This window comes from Dermacentor andersoni, chromosome 11 (genome assembly GCF_023375885.2).
Source record: "Dermacentor andersoni chromosome 11, qqDerAnde1_hic_scaffold, whole genome shotgun sequence".
NCBI lineage: Eukaryota > Metazoa > Arthropoda > Arachnida > Ixodida > Ixodidae > Dermacentor > Dermacentor andersoni.
This window is the reverse complement of record NC_092824.1, coordinates 34,416,679-34,436,370: the sequence shown is the minus strand read 5'-3', so window position 1 is coordinate 34,436,370 and position 19,692 is coordinate 34,416,679. Positions and strand designations below refer to the sequence as shown.

General features: G+C 46.9%; 1 protein-coding gene across 5 annotated transcripts in view; it reads right to left on the bottom strand.

Annotated features, from left to right (window-relative positions):
* Nucleotides 1-18,505, bottom strand: part of NfI (Nuclear factor I) — a 94,456-nt gene extending 75,951 nt beyond the window's left edge. The window contains exons 1-5 of one of the 5 annotated variants that reach the window (XM_050167314.3): nt 18,107-18,505; nt 16,844-16,967; nt 16,482-16,637; nt 6,810-7,001; nt 3,185-3,368 (exon numbers count right to left, since the gene is read on the bottom strand). In XM_050167314.3, the coding sequence (XP_050023271.1) occupies nt 3,185-3,368; nt 6,810-7,001; nt 16,482-16,637; nt 16,844-16,909 (598 nt within the window). In that variant the 5' untranslated portion in view covers nt 16,910-16,967; nt 18,107-18,505. The other 4 variants (XM_050167315.3, XM_055064277.2, XM_050167313.3 and 1 more) reach the window with 4 other exon arrangements.
* Between the last annotated feature and the right edge of the window lie 1,187 nt (nt 18,506-19,692).

Here is a 19,692-nt window from a genome sequence, read left to right as displayed (position 1 = left end):
TTCAGGAAGTCGTCTAAGAATGCGTAAGCTTTGTGCCACTTGCTCATCTCCATGCAGCCCGGTGTCATCATCAATGTAATGAAACTTGATCCAGCCAGTACAACCAAACGACAGCACTGTGGTGACACGAACTGGTGCGGATGGCAGTGTAAGGTGCATTGATAACGCAAGAAAAGTACTGCATGTGGTGGCGCCTGGTGCGCTGATAATGTTCCAATCATTATAAGTCATTATCGCTCATTAGCACCTTATCCATCCGCATCGAACCATTATGAACCGTGACCAAAGGTACACCAGCGGTGCCTGCGTATATGGCACGGTTGCACGGACCGTATATTGAAAACGATCTGTGATGTGGACAGAGAGTGCAGACTGCTAATATACGCGTGCTGTGTTTCTGCCACTGCAAGCTGAAGAGAGACGTGTGGGCCCACATCTTGAAAGTGATCTGCGAAAGGGGCAGGGTGCCGCTTGTGCCGAGAGCTTCATTAACACTGTGTTCTCGCCACCTCGTTAGCATTGAAGCAACAGGCAGCGTGAAGGTACAGTTGCTTGCTGCTGCAGGCTTCATCTTGAAAGCGGTCGTCTTATGGGATGGACGTACGGACGGAGAGACATTTTTCTTGTTGGGTAAGCATAGAAATGCCTATGTATTTTTTAAAAAACGTACTTTTGCGTGGTTACTACTTGAATGGGATTGGATTGGGTTCGACGGTGACAGCAAATTCGCACTCCTACCGGCAGCTTCTTCACAGTACAGGAAGCCAATCTCGAAGGCTATGCTTTTGTGTGCTGCAATTGGCAACAGCTGTATAAGCAGGAACTACGTCATTGTCATCATCATCATCATCATCATCAGCCTGGCTACGCCCACTGCAGGGCAAAGGCCTCTCCCATACTTCTCTAACTACCCCGGTCCTGTGCTAATCGTGGCTATGTTGTCCCTACAAATTTGTTAATCTCATCTGTCCACCTAACTTCCTGCCGCCCCCTGCTACACTTCCATTCTCTTCGAATCCAGCCTGTAACCCTTAATGATCACCAGTTATCTTCCCTCCTCATTACATGCCCTGCCCATGCCCATTTCTTTTTCTTGATTTCAACTAAGATGTCAATAACTCACGTTTGTTCCCCCACCTAATCTGCTCTCTTCTTATCTCTTAACGTTACACCTATCATTCTTCTTTCCATAGCTCGTTGCATTGTCCTCAATTTAAGTAGAACCCTTTTTGTAAGCCTCCAGGTTTCTGCCCCGTACATGAGTACTGGTAAGACACAGATGTTATACACTTTTCTCTTGAGGGATAATGGCAATCTGCTGTTCATGATCTAAGAATGCCTGCCAAACGCATCCCAGCCCATTCTTATTCTTCTGATTATTTCAGTCTCACGATCCGGATCCGTGGTCACTACCTGCCCTAAGTAGATATATTCCCTTACCACTTCCAGTGCCTCGCTACCTATTGTAAACTGTTCTCTTCCGAGACTGTTAAACATTATTTTAGTTTTCTGCAGATTAATTTTGAGACCCACCCTTCTGCTTTGCCTTTCCAAGCCAGTGAGCATGCATTGTAATTGGTCCCTTGAGTTACTAAGCAAGGCAATATTATCAGCAAATTGCAAGTTACTAAGGTATTCTCCATCAACTCTTATCCCCAATTCTTCCCAATCCAGGTATCTGAATACCTTCTGTAAACACGCTGCGAGTAGCATTGGAGAGATCGTATCTCCCTGCCTGATGCGCTGCTTTATTGGGATTTTGTTGCTTGCTTTATGGAGGACTACGGTGGCTGTGGAGCCGCTATAGATATATTTCAATATTTTTACATACGGCTCGTCTACACCCTGATTTCGTAATGCCTGCATGACTGCTGAGGTTTCGGCTGAATCGAACACCATGGTGGCCATATTTAAACGACACTATCGCTGGCGGCTGTCGTCCTGGTATTGCAACTTGAGAATCGAACGTGTGCACATACAAGATTTTGCCGATTGTGTGCCTGTGCGTGTAGAACAAGAAAGAAAAGTGCCATCATCATCATCATCATCATCGTCAGCCTGGCTACGCCCACTGCAGGGCAAAGGCCTCTCCCATACTTCTCCAACTCGAGAAAGAAAATAATATGCACTAACCGTTTGGTGGGTCAGTAAATACATGGGGTTCAATGGGGGCTGGGTGGAGGAATCTTTGCGACTACATTTAAACTGTAATTACACATTAAGTGGGTACATATTAACGAGGTTTGACTGTAATTCATTGCGAAGCGTTTCTATAATTTCATTGTGCATTGTGTCATGCCCCCGCTACCACTCCCACTCCTATACAGACCGAACTGAACATGGCAAAACCGTACATCTCCCTTAAACATGCACTGCAACTTACTCTCCTTCATTTCTAGTACAAGCTTCGAAAGGCTGGAATTGTCTCCCTGTGAATACCATGCACCGCTCACTTCAAGGAAACCACTGAACACATAATTTACTGGAAATGTTGCCCATTCCTGATATTGTAAGACCCCTCACTCAGGAACCTTTAAAGTAATAGAAAGGCTTTTAAATAAATTGTATTACCCATAGATGAAAAGTAAATTTTGGTACATCTCGACAAAGTATCTATCAGCAACAAAATGTGGCCCAGAACCGTCACCACAGAGAAACGGAGAAAAACAACAGGTACCACCACCAACCACAGCATCTAAACCTTCGGGTGCCCCAAAGCCTCTTGTTATAGCGTGTGCAAATAAAATAGCTAGATGGCATTCGATGACGAACATACGTGGAAACTTAGTTGCATGCAAGCAAGCATCTTTAGCAAGGAAACTCTATGTACAAATACGGATGAAAGAACCAAAGAAACCTATTTATTTAAAATGGGTGAATAAATAACATAAATCAATTCCGTTTCTTAAAAAAATTATGTGCTTGACGGCATATATTTGTTCCAGTGAGAATATTTGGGTAGCGTTTGTTGTTTCATTGCATAATCCTGTAGAGAACAGAATCGGGAACTGGTGCATCTGAAGTGGAAGTTAGAGATGGCTATACTACGCATATAGGCCGACTTATTATACGTGTATTGTTCTGTGTTGCACCATGTCGGGCCCAACACATCTTTCGCGAAATGCAAGTTTTCTGGAGACTTTGAGAAAAGCACTTCGGTGGTAAAATGTTGGGGAGGGCTCACCGTGGCTGAGGATGAAGTTTGCGAGGTAGAGGTCGAGCTCTCGGACGGAGACGTTGATGTGGAAAGGGTTGACGCAGAGGGCGGGGTGGTGGCAGTCGGGGGCCTTTTCCAGCCGCTCGCCATCGGTGCTCTCCAGGGGCACTGCCTTGAACAGGATCACCATCACCAGGTCCAGGCGCCATACCTGTATTCACCCGGCCCCCACCAGTGAGCAACGTTCGCCTTCTCGAACATCACAGCACAGGCATCACCACTTCGCACAAAGGCAAGCCCAGCTCATTGGCTTTCTTATGGCAGACCTGCTTAAGGCCACTAAAGGCAAACTGCAACAAAATTTCACTCAATATTAGCTTGTCATAAACGAATAGCGTATAATTTGAGCATTGTTACAACAAAGCCATATCAATGAGCGAAATACCTTCGTTATAGCCATTATTTGTTATAAGCATCTATTCGTTACATGCCAGCATCAGCAAAAAAACAATTAAATTTACTTCTTTATACCCAATAGCTTGTTCATCCATGTTCATTATATCGGAGTCTGTCAGTATTACTGAAACCATCTTGGCTAAGCTGCAGAGCTAATATTTGTTCAATTTCATTTTAATAGTGTTTCAATAGCCTCTTAGCAGGTAACATGGGGACCCGGTGGTCAGCGGCCATGATGTATATCTCAAAACAACATGGCCTCCAAGGTTTTTAGCTCACAGTTGGCGTCACCAGGCGCTGTACTTGTTCTCAGCAATCTGGGTTTTGTGTCATTTTTGGTGAGTGGTCATGATGCTATTTTCTCGACATTTCATATCAGAGAAATCTGCTTTTTGCTAGCCCTTTCTGTAACACGTCCACTCGCATTTCAATCACAAATTTTCAATCGAGGCTGCTCCAATTCTACACTATCTAGGACTTGGCTCCTTACACGGTCCCAAATTTCACTGCGGTTGGCCTCCTGACACTTGGCACTTCTGGACGCTTGGCACCTATAGAGCTTTCTTGGGCTCTCCCTTCAGAAAGCATGCTCAAGGGCACATATGGGGTTTCAAAGGGGTAATTTTTCCACCTCGAGATGCCCATACTGTTCAACCTCTGTGCGTATGCGGGGCAATCTACATGTTTTCTGGTGCACGTTCCCTGCCTCTGAGATCCGTCAGCTCGCACTCGTGCGCCAACCAATCTTACAGGCCATGCTTGATGGGGAGTGGCATGTAGCATTAGCAATGAGCTAGCTAATCTGCGAGTTTATGAACAAGGATCGGACATATTTGTAATGGGCTTCTTGCTGTTTCAAACCAGCTGTGATAAGCTGCATGAGTGTGTATATTTGTGTGTGGCTGCATGTGTGTTTTGCTTAATTCTTTTAAATTTGTGAAAGCCTACATTTGATGCTCCTCTTGTTTATTCGTGTAAAAATGGGGCACAAGTTTCAGTGCAATGTGGGACATTCCCAATTCATCCACCAAAATTTGGCAGCAGATCCAATATGGCAAGTCAAAAGCTGCAAGCAAGTGGTGATCAGCATGAATGTTTTCATAGTGTCCTGTTGGAATTGTGTTGGCTATCCTTGTTAGATGGCATCTGGAGCTTACATTATCCTCCATGGCTGTTGGACCCACTCTTGAATTGGGAGAATAACTCTTAAATTTGGCTATGGACCTTGACTTCGTCATCAAGTGCTTGTTTTATTATTTGGTCAACACATGTGATCACCAGCTGTGGTCACTGCAATGTTGATCGTTTGAAAGGTCCTATGAAAATCACTAACTCCTATCCTATGAAAAACACTAACTCTATTTACACTGATAAAGCAGTCTTTCAAAATTCTTTTTACATTAGCTTCGCAGTAAGAGTCAAAGTTCCCTATATATTTAGCATGCTATATGTTTATCTATATAGGCCCTCAAGTCAACCCTTAATATAAATGTCTTAATCATCATCACCTATGAGGTGTATGCAAGGTAGATGCTACGCTGCTCTACCACAGGAGTTGCTCAAACTAGGTCCTATGTTCTAAGATGAATTATTCCTCAGAATCTTTTAAAATTGCAGCGTGCAAGCAAACGTAATCAAACATTTCATTCATAGCACATACCTTTTATCTTAGGTGTTCTCAGATTATTAGAACGTGGAAAACAACCTGAAAGTTATGTAATTTCACTAGCACCACTCTTTAAAAGCAGCGTAGTGCTGTGCAATGCCATTACAAGCCCTACACGGCATGCTAAAGCTTTTAAGGGTGCCAGAAATTACAGTTAAGCGTAATTTAACAGTTAAGCATAATGCTAAACCTTGCTATCGCTTTCAGTGCTTCATCTGCTGTGTAAACAGCCAATTTTTTTTGTTATTTGGGCTGGTGTGGTGCAATAAGATTTCAGAACTTGTTAAACTGAGTCTTTACACTTGTTTCCTCCTTTAGTACACAGTGTAGTCCATTGATCATGATAAAAATATCAACTAGGCCTAAGCAGATGGCGTCAAAATTTATGACATCATGGTGAGCTGGTGCAGGAACTTCAAGGCGGCATTGCCACCCGTTTTTATATTTGTGTCACTTCTGCCATACTAAGCCCCCTCTCACAATAGGAGTGACGTGTTTCTTGGCACTGCAGAAATGTAGTTTACTAATACAGCTCAGGTTAGTTTTAGTTTTAGCACCTCTTTCATCAAATTAGAAGCGAGCTCAGTACTAGCAGCACAGGCAGAGGACAGACCCATGATCTGCGCCGTTCGTGGACTAAACTGTGTCCATAAAGCATGGGCATTATGCGTTATGATCTTCTTTGGAGGGAAAGTCTGATCTTTGGCAAAATTGTTTAGGCCTGCTAAGAGAGGTTAACAAGGAAACTTTAGAAGACGTTGAGGGCCGGGCAATGAGCGACGGAAAAAAGAAATGTCAGACTTAGCATTAAGAGATTGGGAGACAGTGATGTGGACTTAGGAGCAAAAGGGAGTAGTCAATATTCTACGAAACCTGTTTATATTCAATATAAAACTTATATTCAATATAAAATGTCAATATTCTACGAAACCTGCGAAACCTGTTTTCTATACAGAAGGCCGTTCTTAAAGAACCGCGACAAAGAACCAAGCAGGCAAAAATTTCGTAGATTTTTAAAGTGTAGCATGTACAGGTATGGACAGCTTTGGAGCACCATCACTCTCTCTATAGATGAAAATAAGGACAACCAAACTTTTGAACGCCTTGGCAGCGTGCCATTCCATAACTTTGGCTCCTCCTGCCACAACCGTGCATTACTCTACCAACAACTGGCACAGTAAGAGCTACGTTTTTGTTTTGATACATCCTTGGCACCCCCTCTAAACCAAAACTAGAGTAGACAAGTCAATCCAGTACCTAATTCCCCATAAATTCCATAAATTGAAATATCTTTTATAGTTTTCCAATATTTCACAATTGTTGACTGTACTCAAAGATAAAATTGAAGCAAGTGTACAATCCGTTTAGTCCTCGTGGCCATAGGAGGTATGAAACATGAGAGGTTGTGTAGTGGAGTAGAGTACGTCGCCCAAGGAGCCGGATTCGACCGGCTATACAGCAATCATTTGTACTCTGCGAAGAGAGTGCCACATTCGTGCAAATGAGTGAAAAAAGGCGGGGCCGACTTGCCTTGTCAGCCTGTCGTAGGCAGTCGATGCGTCGCATCTTGCCCTTCTGGTCGGGGTTGCTAAGCACGCAGGCGGCCCGCCGCTTGCCCGTGATGCCCAGCACAAAGTCCTCGCGACATTCCTGTGTGATGTCCTTGCGCAGCTTGCCCAGCAGCCGTGAGGCCCACTTTTGTTTCACCTCTGGACGCTCGCCCTGCGTGCGCAATTGGGCGGGGCCAGTGACCTGAAAAATCACTCGTGGACTCTTTCTTCGCATCGGTGGCTCCAGTCGCTCACCCAGAGTCTCAAAGTAAAACCACCTGCGCGTGCCGTCGCCCCCGCAGTCTACGTAGCTGCACTTTTGCTGGATTGACTGCGCATAGGTCGGCACACTCGTTCACAAGTACACTGACTTGAACTTACTCCCAATTGATTTCACAGGTGTGAGATAGAGCATTACTGAGAAACGAAGGGTGTGGGTGGGAATGAGTGCCATTTAAATGCAGCCATGGCAGCCCACCTGCAGCAAGTTGTCGTTTCGTCCACTTTCATTTTCCTTCTCCTCATTATTTCTACATCTCAATTAAGAGAACAGTTAATTTCCCTAATGTCTTCCTTGCCTTAAAGTTCTGTTGACTTCACGTGGTTTTAATACTCTTAACAAAATGTCGAGCACCTCTGGTTCTCCCAATTCTTCGCGCTCGTGGTTATGTGTCACTGCACGGGAAGATTTAGTCACATCTTGTTTTGCTCACGCCATTAAACAACAGTGGAGCTGGGACAGGGGTTAGCTGGTGCAACTTCACGGCTGTGCGCTCTGCCGAAAGACTGGTGAAAGGTGACACAAGAAGACAGACAGACAGGGTGATGCGTGAACTGACAATTGGCTTTAATCTCTGGTTTCCTTCTTTTGGGCCCTGTTTTCCATTATTGCATTTCTAATTTGGTACATGAGATGCATGCCAGAAAAAGAATAAAGTGGTTGTCAGTTCACGCATCAGCCTGTCTGTTCGTCTTCTTGCGTTTTCTTTCACCAGTATATTGTGAAATCCTGGCATTGCACTCAGTTATGAATAAAAAAAGAGACCTTTGCAAGGTACACAGTTTTCTCCATGAAAAAATAATAATAATAAAAAAAATGAAGCAGCTACAATTAATTCTAATGCAGGGATAAGAAAAAAAAAAGAAAAAATACATATGAAGTGGCACTAACATATGATACCTCACAGTAAAAAGGCAATGTCACTAGCTGTGAGGTCTCGAAATATATTTTATGAGTGTGCCTGTAGTTTAAGAGGAGATGCTACTCAAAATAATTTTGTTTTATGATTTGTACTAGAAGTTTGAAAATTTAGCCAATTAAAGAGTTCCCGAAGCAAATTTTAAATACGTCGTTAGTTCTTCTGTCTTTTTTTTTGTCTGGCTGCTACATTTCTTGAGTAGTCAGGTCCTACGGCAAAATATAGTGAGCTTTGCGGGCACATTCTTGTGAATTTCAACTTCCCTGCCATCAATTGGTCCAATATAGCTGACACAATGTCAAAAAACAATGTCGAAAGTGATTTTCTTAATACATGTCTCACGTTTGGCTTAACACAAATCGTCAGTAACCCCACGCGGCACAATGATAAGTCTTCTAACATATTAAACCTTATCTTCACTTCTCACTCTGATAATGTTTCACCACTGACGCACTTACCTGGCCTTAGCGATCATTCAGTGCTACATACCTCGTTCCAAAGTGACATCCCTGCCTTCACTAAAACTAGAAAAACTATTACGCTATACGACAAAGGCAACTATACTGATATGAATATTAAACTAGCAGAATTTGCCAGCTTGTTCTTTACCGGTTTCTTAGAACGTTCTGTTGAAATTAACTCACTTCTTTTCAAAAATAAAATGCATGAGCTGATAAAAACTTACATACCTACTATCACTGTAACTGAAAAGCACTCATCACCCTGGTTCAATACGACACTAAAGCGTCTCAACAATAAAAAGAAAAGGCTTTACCACGCTGCTAGGCATTCCAACTCTGAGTGCGCATGGCAGAAATACTACACCGCTGAAAAAACTTACCTATCCCTTGCTAGTCAAGCAAAACGCTCCTTTTCTTCGACTACCCTACCAAACATCCTGCGAAACAACTCAAAAAAATTCTGGAATATTATAAATCCAAAGCGTTCGCAACCGCTTGCTCTGTGCGACGAGAAAAATAAGCCTATTCCTGATCACGAAATCGCCGAAGCGCTTAATCATGCATTCTCTTCTGTGTTTACGAATGAACCTAAAGGTGAACTTCCTGAATTCCCACTTTTCAGTTACCATACAATGCCCGCAATCACCTTCAGTTCTGATGGAATCAGGAAATGCATTGATTCCTTAAAGCTGTCGTCTTCACCGGGCATCGATGGTATTAATTCTAAAGTCTTAAAAGATACTAAATATGTTACAAGCGAGATGTTATGTCACATTTTTCAGCAATCTTTATCATCAGGAGTGGTGCCAAATTACTGGAAAGTGGGTAAGGCTATCCCAGTCCCAAAGAAAGGTCCTTCATCATCATGCAATAGCTACCGCCCAATTTCTCTAACTAGCGTCTGTTCGAAATTAATGGAACATGTGCTTTACTCCCAGATTGCTACATTCCTAACATCTGTCAGTTTCTTCCACCCTAACCAGAATGGCTTCCGTAAAGGTTTATCTTGTGATAGCCAATAGGCACTCTTTATAAATGACATAAGCTCTAACCTTGATCAAAACATCCCAGTTGATGCCCTCTTTTTAGATTTAGAAAAGGCGTTTGACAAAGTTCCGCATCAACGACTTCTCCTAAAACTTTCTCGCTTGCACCTTAATCCCCTTGTTTTTAACTGGATACGAAATTTCTTAACTAACAGACAACAGTTTGTGTATGCTAACAACCACTCCTCCTCTATAAGCCCTGTTCTCTCCGGTGTACCCCAAGGCACAGTTCTCAGGCCCCTCCTATTCCTTATATATATTAATGATTTACCGGCTAATCTTTCCTCTAACATGCGCCTTTTTGCTGACGATTGTGTCATTTATCGCCCAATCCTAGCTGATACCGACAACCACGCATTGCAAGATGATCTAAACAAAGTTACCTTTTGGTGCAGCACGTGGCTAATGTCACTGCACACTACAAAGACTTTACTAATACCTTTTCATCGACGGAAACTTCACCATACTCCTAAGTACGTTCTCTGCAACTTGGAAATATCGTCAGTGGAGTCATGCAGGTACCTTGGCCTTACACTCTCAAATAACCTTTCTTGGTCCTCTCATATTACGAACATCACTAAGGAAGCCAATCGCACGCTTGGTTACTTCCGCCGCAACTTGCGCTTCATACCACCATCCTTAGAGATACTAACTTATCTAACTTTTGTCAGAGCTAAGCTAGAATACGCATGCTCTGTTTGGGACCCACACCAAACCACCCTTTCTAACACTCTAGAAGCAGTTCAGAATCGTGCAGCTCATTCTTACCACACTAGTGTCTCTCAGCTAAAATTAAAAGCAGGAATTTCCAATCTAGATATAAGGCGTCATGTTTTCAGACTGTGTCTTTATCACAAATTTTATCATTCTGCTCCTAGTACTTCAGCCATCACTCCAGCACACCGCCAGTCTTGCCGATTACGTCACGAAAAATCTGTGCATCCTCCGCCTGCCCGGACCACTGCGCACCTACATTCTTTCTTTGTGAAGACTGCCCGGGACTGGAATGACCTTTCCGCCGACGCCGTGCACCACTCCAATCCACATCATTTCAAGGCTGCCATTGAGTCCATATTCCACTGAAGTGGTCACCCATCCCTCATGTAATACCCCACACTGGGGCCTTTGAGGTAATAATAAATAAATAAATAAATAAATTACATTTTTGCAAAAAGCATTGTGCTGTAGCTTATCTAGATCTTTGTAGATTGCAAAGTGCCAATATCTATCCAAACAGCATGCATAATTAGTGGAACTAGGCAAAAAAAAAAGATGATTAGTACTCTTCCACTTATTTCTCCACAAGAAAAGTAGCAACATACCTGTAAAGAAAGGGGTCAGACAAGGAGAGACAATCTCTCCAATGTTGTTCACTGCGTGCTTTGAAAAAGTATTCAAGCTATTAAACTGGGAAGGCTTAGGAGTAAGGATCAATGGTGAATATCTCGGAAACCTTCGGTTAGCCGATGACATTGTTCTATTCAGCAACACTGCAGACGAGTTACAACAAATTATTGAGGACCTTAACAGAGATAGTATAAGAGTGGGGTTGAAGATTAATATGCAGAAGACAAAGATAATGATGAATAGCCGGGCAAGGAAACAAGAGTTCAGGATCGCCAGTCAGCCTCTAGAGTCTGTGAAGGAGTATGTTTACCTAGGTCAAGTACTCAGAGCGGACCCTGATCATGAGAAGGAAATTTACAGAAGAATAAAAATGGTTCGAGCACATTCGGCAGACATTGCCAGATCCTGACTGGAAGCTTACCATTACCATTAAAAATAAAGGTGTACAATCAATGCATTCTACCAGTGCTGACATATGGGGCAGAAGGTTGGAGACTGACAAAGAAGCTCAAAAACAATTTAAGGACCGCGCAGAGCGATGGAACGAAGAATGGTAGGCATAACATTAAGAGACAGGAAGAGAGTGGTGTGACTCAGAGAGCAAACAGGGATAGCCAATATTCTAATTGATATTAAGAGAAAGAAATGGAGCTGGGCAGGTCATGTAATGCATAGGTTAGATAAATGGTGAACCATTAGAGTTACAGAATGGGAGCTAAGAGTAGGGAAGCGCAGTCGAGGATGGCAGAAGACTAGGTGGGGTGATGAAATCGAGAAAATTGCAGGCGCTAGCTGGTATCGGTTGGCGCAGGACAGGAGTAATTGGAGATCGCAGGGAGAGGCCTTCATCCTGCCGTGGTCATAAACTAGGCTGATGGTGACGATGATGACACTTCAACTAATCTTTTTCACAATCCCGTAAGAACAACCTTGTGCACCTATAACTGTCCTATACTGAAGAAACTTAGCATACAGACTCTTCTAAGATATGTAGAATGCTGATATCTATAAAGTTGCAATATCTCTCAGTACTAGTCGTGAAAGTACGAGGTTATATTTCATGGGATTGTGGAAAAAATGAGTTAAAGTGTCTTAATTTTAATTTTTGCATAGTTCCAGTAATTGTACATGCTCTTTAGATAGTAATTGATGCTTTGGAGTCTACAATGAGCTAAATAAGCATGATGTTTTTTGTGAAAATTTTATACACTAGGAACTGCCCACAATGACCACTATATTTTGCAGTTGGCTAGGATATAACTAAAAAATATAGCAGCTGCCCAAAAACTAATGACATATTTGAAATCTACATAAAAAAACTATGAATGGCAGTGTCTTCAAATCTCTAGTACGAATAACAAAAACAAAGTTGTTTCGAGTAGCACCTCCCCTTTAAGCATGCATTTTATGCCATCTTGGATTACGCAACCTTGCAACAGTTCAAGCAAAAGGGTGTTGCCACTTTAACAAGCTTTAGCTAACTGATGCTGATTCTTTCGTGCTTGAGTTCAGGTTACCAACACTGTACTTTGAGGTGTGGCAACTTTAACAAGCATTCCGTCCACAAAATGCAGCCAGTACTTGCATGATTTCAAAAGGAAGTTCCGAATGTATATTTGCCATCGCCAATCTGGTTGCGTATTACCCGCAGCAGATTCTGCTGCATTTAGACAGACAACGAACACGAACAATGAACTGAAGGTTACACACCAGACCTATGGCTTGGCTTGGACTCCTGATCATTTCACATTCATGAGACATGCAAATTACTGAGTTTACTGATCTTGCTATGTCCTAGGTAAACCTCAGCTTAAACAACAAGATAAGCTGCTTCACTCATGCAGCGAACATCAGTATTTTGAGTCCGTCGAATGTTCCACTTTGGTAGGGGCAAAGAATATTTAAAGGCCAAATGAAGGAAACTTCGTCAAAATGCATCTCACTAAAGCAATTCTTGATTGTTAAGCCTTTGTCTTTCACTGGGTTCTAGACAACTGATATCACAATAAAAATCGTCTAATAATGGTGCACAGTGCATGGCAATGCACTATTATGTTGTAATATTTACGACTGATATTTAAAAAAAATGGCATTACATAACAGCATACAGACAAGGTGCTGTGTAAATGTTACGTCCTGTTTTCACTCCCACCAATGAAATACTAATAAGGAAAGACAAGGAATAATAATAAAAGAGAGAGAGAGGCCTTTAAGCTGTAAGTGAGGCAGAATGAATGGATAAAATGTTTGAAAGGGAGACCGATAGCGGGTGACGGTAACCGTGCAATGAATGTGTTTCTGCAACTGTCACGTCGGGTACCTCGAAAACTGGTTTTAGGAACGTCAAAGCGAAACACTAAATGTTTTAGATGATGGAGCATTCTTGCAAAACTATCTGCACTTCTTCATGTGAAAGTGATAAACAAAGAAGCAAGCAAACAAAAAGACAAATGATTATCAAGGCTAAATTTCTACCCTTTAAAGTTGAGTGCGCATAAACCATATCACGGATGATACCATTGCAATGTCACGAATTTCATGGTGCTTTTACTAACTTCAGTCATTGTTATCGCAAGAAGATCTGCAGATTTCGCCAGGTTTTGTTTATCTTCATGCATAGTGCACTTTCTTTTGTGTCTGTAACCTACTCATCAGGCGCAAGCATTGCCAAACTATCTGATGTCACATGCACCTGATGCAGAATTTAAAAATAACGTCCCCACCCGTCTTCTGGTTTTGTGTTACATTGCACTGAAGCCAAGCTTAAGATAAGGCTGAGCTAAATGCCAACTCCCCAAATTTTTAGGCTATCAACCTCACTTAATACAGTTGAACCTTGATATAACAATCACAGATAGAATGGTATCATCGGCTATAATGAACTAAATATAGAATTACCTCAGTGATATCGATATGTAATGGATGTATGTGTAAAACGAATATTGGGTATGTCACAAAGGTGTCCTCATGCTGGATGCTACCTCGTTATAATCAGGTCCGACAAATGCATTTCTCAATTGGACTTCTCGATCCTTTAGGCATGTAGCACATCATCACCTGTTACTAAAACACTCTCACTTTCTATATTTGATGGATGCATTGAATGATGGAATTAACGCCCCAAGCAACGCAAGCTTGGCTATGAGAACTGTAATAGAGAGCTATAGGTTAATTCAGGCTACCAAGGGTTCTGTAGGACGCCACCAAAGCTTGGTAATTAGGAGGTTTCGAAGATTGCATGTTCGTCGGTGAGTTACCTCCACCTTTATGTATCGGGTATGCCTGCTTCTAGCCTTTCTCGTGGCCTGACCCCGTTACAGTGCAGTAAAAAATAATTAAAGAAGTCCGACGCTCCTCCTACTGCCCTCACATGAGGAGTGATGCGATAGAATGCCATTTGCAGTGATCCAGGCCCATTCTTGCCCCGACTCGCTCTGTCCTCGGCTTCAACTAGAGGTTGAATCGCCTTTAAATGTTCTGCATCATGCTCCCATCAAAATGTGGATGTCACAGCTGGGAATCAAACCCAAGACCTTGTGCTCAGTCAAATAATACCGTAGCCACTCAACCGCTGCAATGGGTACTCCACAGATTATGAAACGAAGTTGCAAATGTGCATGTATTTGCCATCATGGGTGCAATTGCACACTGCATACAACTGAGCCTGTTTCACCTTAACTAACGGGCGATCAACATTTCAAAATTGATTTTGCAAATCTTTCAATGCATAGCAGTTTGCTGGAGTCTACGACGGCCACTGAATGCAACCAAATCAAGCAAAATGTTGATGTTAGACTAATCGGGTCAATGACTCTTGAATTATATGAAAGCTTCTAAAGGTTGCAGTAAGTTTCTATAAAGTGTTGTAGTAATACATGACACGACGAAAGCAGCTTCACTGTCTGTCACTGGTCATGAGACTTAATCTGTAATACTGTGGCAGAGCTTGCTGTCGCATGGCAATTTGTATCATGGTAGAAAGCTGAGTGAAGGACACCTACCACGAGTTTCTTTTACACATGATAATCATTGCAGTATAATAAAGTGATGGAAATGTTTGTACCCATTAAAATATATAGCACAATGAAGTACAATTTCCTAAAAGCCATGCTTGACTTCACTCTTACTACGTAGGCTCATACCCCGTGTTTCGATTATACTCTATAAGTTCAATACGGATCGGTTTCAATGATTATTAGGATTGCCCATAACATGGAGTTACTGGTTTCACCAATTTCAAATGCACAGCTAGGGGTTTGCAATGTTGCAGGTCATGAACAATGCTACCAAGAACTTGCAGTGCTGAATGTTAATGTTACCTGCCTTTTGATGAGCCTTTAGTAGAAACAAACTAAAGCCTGGCCAAGCCATACATATCTAGATTGTGTGTGTAGACGTCTGGGAACCTCAATGCAAAATGCAGCATCACACAAACACACACATAAAGTGGTAATTTCAATTAACTCTGCCTCAGAAATATGCCATCATATCAAAAACATAAAAACAGGAATAGTATCTGCCATGACAACAAAAGAAATTAAGGTAAGTCCAAAGAGCAAAAAAATTCGTTCATATGTCATGCGCAGCCAGCCTTCCAATGTTGGTGGATAAAAGAAACACAAGTGTCATGTAACTAAAACAAAATTTATAAAAGATTGCGTGAAATATCTTTGTATGGGTGAACAATTTTGAAGATGGCTCCAGTGAGCTTTGGTGAAAGTACAACAGCAAATTGGCAAATGTATGGGCACAAGTGAAAGACCTCACTTGTGAGTGAGAGCATTCTTGGCAGGGACAACCTTCTCTCTCTCTACTTTTTATTTTTTACCCAGGGCAGCATAGGAGAGTGGTGCGGAATGGGGGGGGGGAGGGGGTTGCTTTTGGCAAGCGCCGTACAGTTTATGTGCAAACATTCAAGGTGGGATCCAGTGGCCCACAACAAGGCCCACTTGGCCGGACACCAGCTAGCTGCGGGGACAGTGACCGAGCCGCGCTATTTCATGACACCTCGGGCGTGACCTCGACTTCAGGCCCCCGGTGGGGGCTTCCTATCCTCTCTCTCTCTCTTTCTGCTTGTACGCGTGACGCCCTCCTTCGACCGGGACGCGCGCTCGCACTCGAAACCATGCACGGACTTCCAGCTCCCGGCGATTCTCCGCCGGCACGTGCAGATAAAGCTTTCGGCAGTCGAGTTATTTGTGTTGTGCGTGGGCTTCGATGGCACTGCGCTCGCCGCCGTGCGATGCGCGCGCACGGCACGCGCGTATCCGCAAGCATCTCGTCGAGAGTCAATCCTCAAGGCGCGTACGGGCTCGTCTCCGTGAACCACAATATCGTCGGCGCGAGGACTCAGGGCGGAGCAGAAGTGCTGTTTTTTCCGAAGGCGACTATATAGCTGTTACCGCGGGGGAACCGCCACTAGCCGATAGGCCGCAGCTTGTTCAAGATTGCGCGCCTGCCGGAGGGAGGCGAGGGGGGTGAGGACCTTGGCAGTGTCGCTTGCGGGAGGGGGGGGTGAGATGTAGGAAGCAGCGAGCGAAGGGCGGCTGCCCGGCGGCTCTGTGTCAAGGCCTCCGCGCGCGCGCGCGCGAGTCCGCACCTGAAGCTCTTCCTTGCAGCGGCGCTCCTCGTCCAAGCTCATGCGCTTCTCGTGCTTCTTGAAGTACTTGCGCTTGGCCGCCTGGAGGTTGAACCAGGTGTACGAGAAGGCCTTCACATGAGGCAGGAGGGCCTCAATGAATGGATGGAATTCATCCTGCGACAGCACACGCGGAAGAAAAACATGCGCGTTATACGCCGCGCCGGCGGCGGCCAAGGTGAGCGGCCCTGACGTAACAGCCAGCAGCAGCAGCGCGCACGGCGTCACAGGCGGCCAACCTTGGGCGGACCGGAAGCGCGCGCTTCTGCTGCTGCTCGTTTCGCTGCTGGGCCGCAGACCTTGGATGCAGCGGCGGTACCCACCAGAGGCATGCAGTCCCGTGAGAGCTGGGGAAGGCTACAGCTGGCCGGTATGCCGCACGCCACCATCGGCTGCAGGCCGCTGGGCAGGCAGTACCACGACGAGGCAGCGGCTCCGCTGCGACGCCTGCGCGACCAACACACACACACAACGCGTTGCGCGCGGGGTCTCTCGATTACGAGCCGCCAAGGCCGCCCCGCGATAACGGCGCCCAAGGTCCGGCGCCGGGGGGGGGAGGCCACGAGCTCGCGCGGCGGCAGCGGTTCCGAATGCGCGGTGGGGTCCGAATGTCAAGGGCTGGACCGGCGGCGGCGGACCATCCGCGGAAGCAGTGGTAGCAGTGGGTTCGCACCGGCGGCGCGCATTTCAAGGTTGCTCATCGCGCAGCACCGCCGGGGACCCGGCCGCGCGCGACGCGCGTCTATTTCGAGGGGGGCGGGAAGCGCCGCTAATTCGGGCTGCCCTGGAAATAAACCTCGCTCGCGCGCGCGCTTACCTCATGGCTTGGAGTCCCCGAGGCGGTCCGCATGGGAGCTCCGCGGCGGAAGCGGCGGCAGCAGCGCGCGAGGGCCTCCGCGAAACTGCGCCTCCAAGGATACCACATTACACAAGGACAGTGCGGCAAACTGGCCGGCCTTGATCGAGCCCGTTCCCTTTTGGGAGCGCGCCCTCGGGACATGGTCGCCCATGACGAGGCGAGCCGCCTTGGCGCTTCCGAGCCGCCAAGGCGTGCAAGGTCGGCCCCGTTCAAGGCTCGGCTGACATAACTGCCGCACACACACACGCACAAGCCGGGGACAAGCAGACGCCGCGCAGAGGCTGCTGTGCCGCCGACGTCGCTGCGGTCGCGGGGCAAACCCCCCCTTTCGAGAAACGCGACACCGCTCGGACACGGGACCGACCCCCCCTCCTGCCACCGCGCACATCGCCGCGCGCGCGCCGCGTGCTCAGCTTTCACGGCGGCGCGCGGCGCGGCCCATAACGGGCGATCCGAAACCAGCGCCGCGAGGAGGGCCCAAGGGCACACGCGGGCTTAAGCCTCGCGATCGTGCGTAGAGCCTAGGCCTAGCGCTCCGTCGCCGCCGGTCACACCCGGGGCACTGACGAGCGTCGAACGCGCAAGCAGCCAGCGCGGCGCCGCTGACCTGGCTTGGGCCCAGCAGCCGGGGCCGCGGTCAGCCCTTCCAAGAGACGGGGGTCCGCGCGCGCCGCGCCCCGTCTCAGCAGCGCGCCAGCCAGAGGAGAAAGGCACACAACACACTCACCATGCTCTAGCGGCAGAATCCAAGGGGCGGCACGCGCATCCTTTCCGGGCACAACACTTGGCGCGGGGGCGACTCGGTGGCGGCAGTCGACGACGGGAGTGTTATCACAGAAAATACGCACGCTCCTTCCGGGTTTTCCTCGCGGCGATACAGACACACGTCAGAGAGAAAGGCCACCGACGAACGAACGAGCGGGGTCCCACGGGAGCGCCGAAAAGCGCTGCGCAGCTTCTATCGATTCCACTGATCCCGGGACGAGCAGATGATGGCGGAGGATGAAGAGCAACTCGCCGGGCCAACCAAACAAAAAGCTGCGCCAAAATCAATGCGGATTTCAACTGTGGCGTAGTACGGGCCAAATAATCGCCGCAGCCGCTGCAGTGGGTCGCTGGGCGTGCGAGCGAGCGAGGCGGGGAGGGAGGAGCGATAAACCGGCCCCGAGCCGTCACTCACCGCCGTCCGGAGCCAATGGCGGCGCGCAGGTCGCGTGACGCGCGGCGCGTCACGCGCCTAAGGGGGCGGGACCTTCACTCCACGTGAGGCCGCATCACCCGCAGCGCGCGCGCGCGTCGGTGGTCGCCGTCGGCTACCGAGGTCGTTCCTCAAAAAGAAGAAAGCAAACGACACAACCATTCTCTCTTGCGAGCCCGCTTTGTGTGTTGGATAACGCAAACCCGATCAGGGCCCCCGAGATAAAAACGGCCCGAGAAAAGAGACGTCAAAGTTCGCCGGACGTCGCTCGAGCGAATAAATGTGGACGCTGCTCGCTTTCTACGCGCAACGGCGCAGCGGTAGCAGCAGCCGCAGCACAAGCAGACGACGCCCGAGAGCGGACGTCCCGGGAGCTGAGCCGAAGAGAGCAACGCTTTTATTTTTTCCCAACTCTCTCCCCATCTTCGCCGCTGTGATGCCCGGTCGTTCGCCTGACACTGGAACTCTGAAAATAGCGCCGTGACTTGGAGCTCTCGCTCGGCGTTCACTCCGTCGACAACCGACCAGCGCGAGGGAGGCGGCGCGCTGCGGTGTCGCTAGGCGCCCCGTTTTCGCGAGAAAGACGTGCAAAGGCGAGGGAGCGCTAATCGCGGTCCGTATCGGCGATTCTTATATAACCGATGCGGACTTCCGATTAGCGGCGCTGCGCCAGGGTCGTTCCGACGGCGACGCTGCGGCCGGTCCTCACCCCCGCCGCTGCCTGTTCGTTGCAGCGGTTGGCTTTGCCGTGGCGGGACGCCGCTCTTGCATTGCCGGCGGCGTCTGCATATGGCGCGCAGCTTCGGCGTCGTAAAAAACGCGGTTGCCGCGTCGCGCGTATGTGCGTCCCCGCGGCACGAGGCTTTTCCCAGGCCATTCATCATGTTACCCGAGACAGGTGAATGGAAAAGCGGCTCGTTACGATCCGCTCGTGAGAGGGGAGTGAAGAGCTACCGCGACGATTGTCCTCCGAGCGCGCGGCGCGTCCTGTCCCTTTCGCCTGCAGCCGTCTCTCGAACGACTACTACAACGCGAGAAGCTAACCGACAAACCCCACGCCGTGCTTTTCAGCCCTTCGCGCTGTCTCGGTGTAGTGCGCAGTAGCGCCGGCCTTG